Source organism: Frankliniella occidentalis, unplaced genomic scaffold (assembly GCF_000697945.3).
Source record: "Frankliniella occidentalis isolate FOCC.00 unplaced genomic scaffold, Focc_3.1 Scaffold19, whole genome shotgun sequence".
NCBI lineage: Eukaryota > Metazoa > Arthropoda > Insecta > Thysanoptera > Thripidae > Frankliniella > Frankliniella occidentalis.
Genome location: NW_026267149.1, coordinates 952,946 through 956,221, shown reverse-complemented (window position 1 = coordinate 956,221; position 3,276 = coordinate 952,946). Strand labels below are relative to the sequence as shown.

The 3,276-nt window shown below is 59.5% G+C and overlaps 2 protein-coding genes across 5 annotated transcripts in view; one reads left to right on the top strand and one right to left on the bottom strand.

Annotated features, from left to right (window-relative positions):
• LOC113206555 (serine palmitoyltransferase 2) overlaps positions 1-3,276 on the top strand; it is a gene marked incomplete at its 5' end in the record, with an annotated part of 22,531 nt that overhangs the window by 11,808 nt on the left and 7,447 nt on the right.
• LOC113206557 (reticulon-1-A) overlaps positions 1-3,276 on the bottom strand; it is a 34,931-nt gene that overhangs the window by 28,954 nt on the left and 2,701 nt on the right. Inside the window, exon 1 of one of the 4 annotated variants that reach the window (XM_052264509.1) lies at positions 212-359. The exons of the other annotated variants lie outside the window; for them this stretch is intronic. Coding sequence (XP_052120469.1) covers positions 212-344 — 133 coding nt within the window. The 5' untranslated portion in view covers positions 345-359. Of the gene's footprint in view, positions 1-211; positions 360-3,276 lie in introns of those variants that run through there. 4 annotated transcript variants of the gene reach the window in all.

Here is a 3,276-nt window from a genome sequence, read left to right as displayed (position 1 = left end):
CCTCCCCCGCGCGCACGCACCCCTTCAAGGAGCGGGGCGGGCCTGGGGCGTGGCGGCAGCGGCGCTTCCGCCTCCCCTCCCCTCTCCTCCGGGGCAGCCGCGGCCAGTTTTAACCCGACGCCCCCCACCCCCTTCCCGGGCCCCGACAGGCTTGTTGCTGGAACAAAAGGCTCGACCAAACGTGTCTGCCTGGCGCGCGCCATGGACCTACCCCTCAGGTCACGCCACTGCAGCGGGGGCGGCGGCGGCGGTCCGGAGCACTCCGGGTGGCCGCCGCCGTGGTGGCAGTGCCGGCGGCAGTGGTGCACGTCGAGTATGGTGAAGCGCTCCTCGTCCGGGATCATCCTGGCGCTGGTACACGGTGACTAATGCGGCCGAGGACGCCGACAAAGGGAAGCGGGATGGTGCGGCAGGTGGGCGGGCTGCCGCGCGACTGCCAGGAACACGCGGAAGAGTGACGGCGGTCCTCGAGAGATAACGATCATGCCGATACGAGGGCATGGCAGTGCGTGAATCAATTATTTGGGGGAAAGAAAAAAAATACTACGCAATTAATTTATACAATGGTTAAGGGTGAAAGTCACGCGTAGAACGAGATTTTTCGGGGTAGGAATTGGGCTGATGTACTCCCTTTTCAACGTCTAAAAAATGTCCTGCCTCAGTGAGAGTTAGCCGTCAAAGCGAATCCGAACCGACATCGGCGTCCCTTTAGCTGTTTCGACATTGCCTCAATATCGCATATCCACATGTCGAGTTTCGCTGGGTGCCCCCCTCAATAATTCAGGTCTTTAAAAAGTCAACATACATAAACGTATAAAACTTTATTTCAGGCCGCACGGGCCCCTGGCCGAGGCTCGGGCAGTCCGTGGGCGTGGTGGGCCCGTGCGGAAGGGAGGGAAACGCCCCAATTCATATCAAGGGCAATTCGACCAAACCTACGACAGTTTGTTTTCCAGAAACTATACACTAGATAAATGAAATTGCACGTCTATCGGTCGTAAATGCGGCGGTCGTCCTTTTGAGTGGGGACGCAACGCATGGCGGGGCGGGGCGGGGCGCGCATTGCACCACATACCTCAAGGTTCAGCCGCAGTAATAAAAAGATGGGGCGTCAAACATGAGTCATGGCAGGTCCCCAGCCGGGGCCGAGGCCTGGGCCCGGGGACGACCACGCCCCCGCTGTACGAGGCACGAGCCGCCAGGAGGGAAGTCCCTTGACAAACGCCCAGACGCATCATCGCCGCGACTCCATACAACGAAACGAAACCGTCCTTTTCAAATTTCACAGCTTCTCCTGCGCTCGTCCTACGCAGCTTTTAGGGTGCGCCGCGAGTTTACGAGCGGCGGCATGTTTGTTTGATAAACACATAGTCGAGTCGAGTCGCCCCCGCCTCCCGCCCGCGTCCATCTTCCCAGCGGCGCGAAACGTTCGCCAAATACCGGGAATTTAAAAGGGGAAAGGGGGAGGGAGCGGAAGGAAACACGTTTAATGATCAAGCGCAAAATCAACTAATTGTAAGCTGGCCCGTTTGGGGATAATCAAAATTATCAGAATTTAAGCACGCCATATAATGATGCGCCGGCGGGTCGCGGTAAAGGCGAACGGAGCCGCTCCTTCTGCAGGCGGCTCCGCACTGCTCGCTCGGCACACCCGCCAGGCGCCGCCAGGCGGGCCGCCTCCTCGCTGAGCCGCAACGTTATTCAGATGCTTTGCGCAGCCTTTCTCTTGGCAAGCGGACCGGAGTCGCTTCCTGCCGCGAGTCGCCCAACAAGGGGTGCGTTGTAGTACTTACCGCCCATACCGACCCCCTCACTTCCCACCTACCGGCGCGGCGCACGGCGCACTCGAGCCGCACGCCCGCACGCGAGACACCCACCAACAAAAAAACGTACAAAGGAAAATTTTTCTCGCTTCCATCGCCATTTGAGATGTCAGAGATTTGTTTTCGTGGCAAGCTGCGTCTCACGGGGGGCTGGGAATGAGATCAGGGCACGAGGGGAGAGGACGCGGAGGGGGCGACAGCTGGCGATTAGGACGATCCAGCGAATGAATGAACACAGAGACATTGTCGGCCTGCTTGCGCTCCCATCGCGGCCAGAGACGGCTTCAGACGCCAGTAGAGCGCGGCCGAGAGCGCGTCCGAGAGCGCGGCGCAGCCGGCCGGCGTTCCAAGCAAGGCCGTCGGACTCATTCACCAGCACGGCCCCCCCGGCTACAGTCAACACCAAAAATAAAGCCCCCTGAGGGCGTCGAGCTGTAGGCGTCGTCACCGCCACAGGAAACGTATTCTTCCCGACACGTAGGGAGTGAGGCGCAGTTTTAAATGTTCAGAAGTACAGTCCGAAAAGAAACCTGTAATTTTTCTACAGTTGAACTGTCTTTCTTTTGCGATTATAGGTACACTTTCAGTTGAGATCTCCACGTAAGTCTAAATTAATTCGCTTTGAGATATTTCCTCCCGGGCCAGACAGGGCGTGACTGTGTCGGCGCCATGATGTCATCGACGCAAAGACGATACTGGTGTGATCGAGAGAGGGGGGAGAGGTCGGACCTCCATGGTACACCCGCATCGAGGAAAGGTGCTCCGTAAAGACGACCGAGAGGAAAGGGGGAAAACTATAACGCTCCATCGTCAGCAGGACTGGACTGACCTAGTCAGAAAGTCAGCCAGTCAGAGCCGCAACCAGATAGCTGAAAGGGGCTCTATGCGTCAGCATCCCGCGCCCGCGCCAGGCCAGCTCAGCGAAGCTGTGGAGCTCATGGTTGACCCTGACGCAACCCGCGACCACCATCGAGTAACTTCCCTATGTGGTTGGAGCGCTGACAATTAGATCCCTCTGCGGACGTCTTCAAGGGACAGGCGGGGATGGGAGTGGGAGTCGCGGACACGACTCTCAGCAGGGCTAGCTAAGCTCCGGGCCGTGGGGCCCAGCGGGGCCGGGCAGACGTCTAGCGGGCGGTAGCTGCACGCCAGCGGCCCTGCTGCCTGCTGTCAGTGACCCTGACGCTGGGCCCCACCATACCCCTCCACGCCCCGCCGCCGCGCCCCGCGGAGGGGCCCACCGGAGCACCGCGTCAAACCGCGGCGAGGCGGAGCATGGCGGCGTGGTCACGGTACGGCTCTAGGTCTGCCTGGGCCAGAGAGACGCTGTAGAGTTCTGTCAAAACCCGTGTAGGGTTGCAGGTATTTTCTAAACTTTCTTGGAAGTGTGTTTTGGACATTTTCTCAATGGGCTTGCATTTCGGGCCTCGCGGCCCGTCATGCCTCTCCGGGC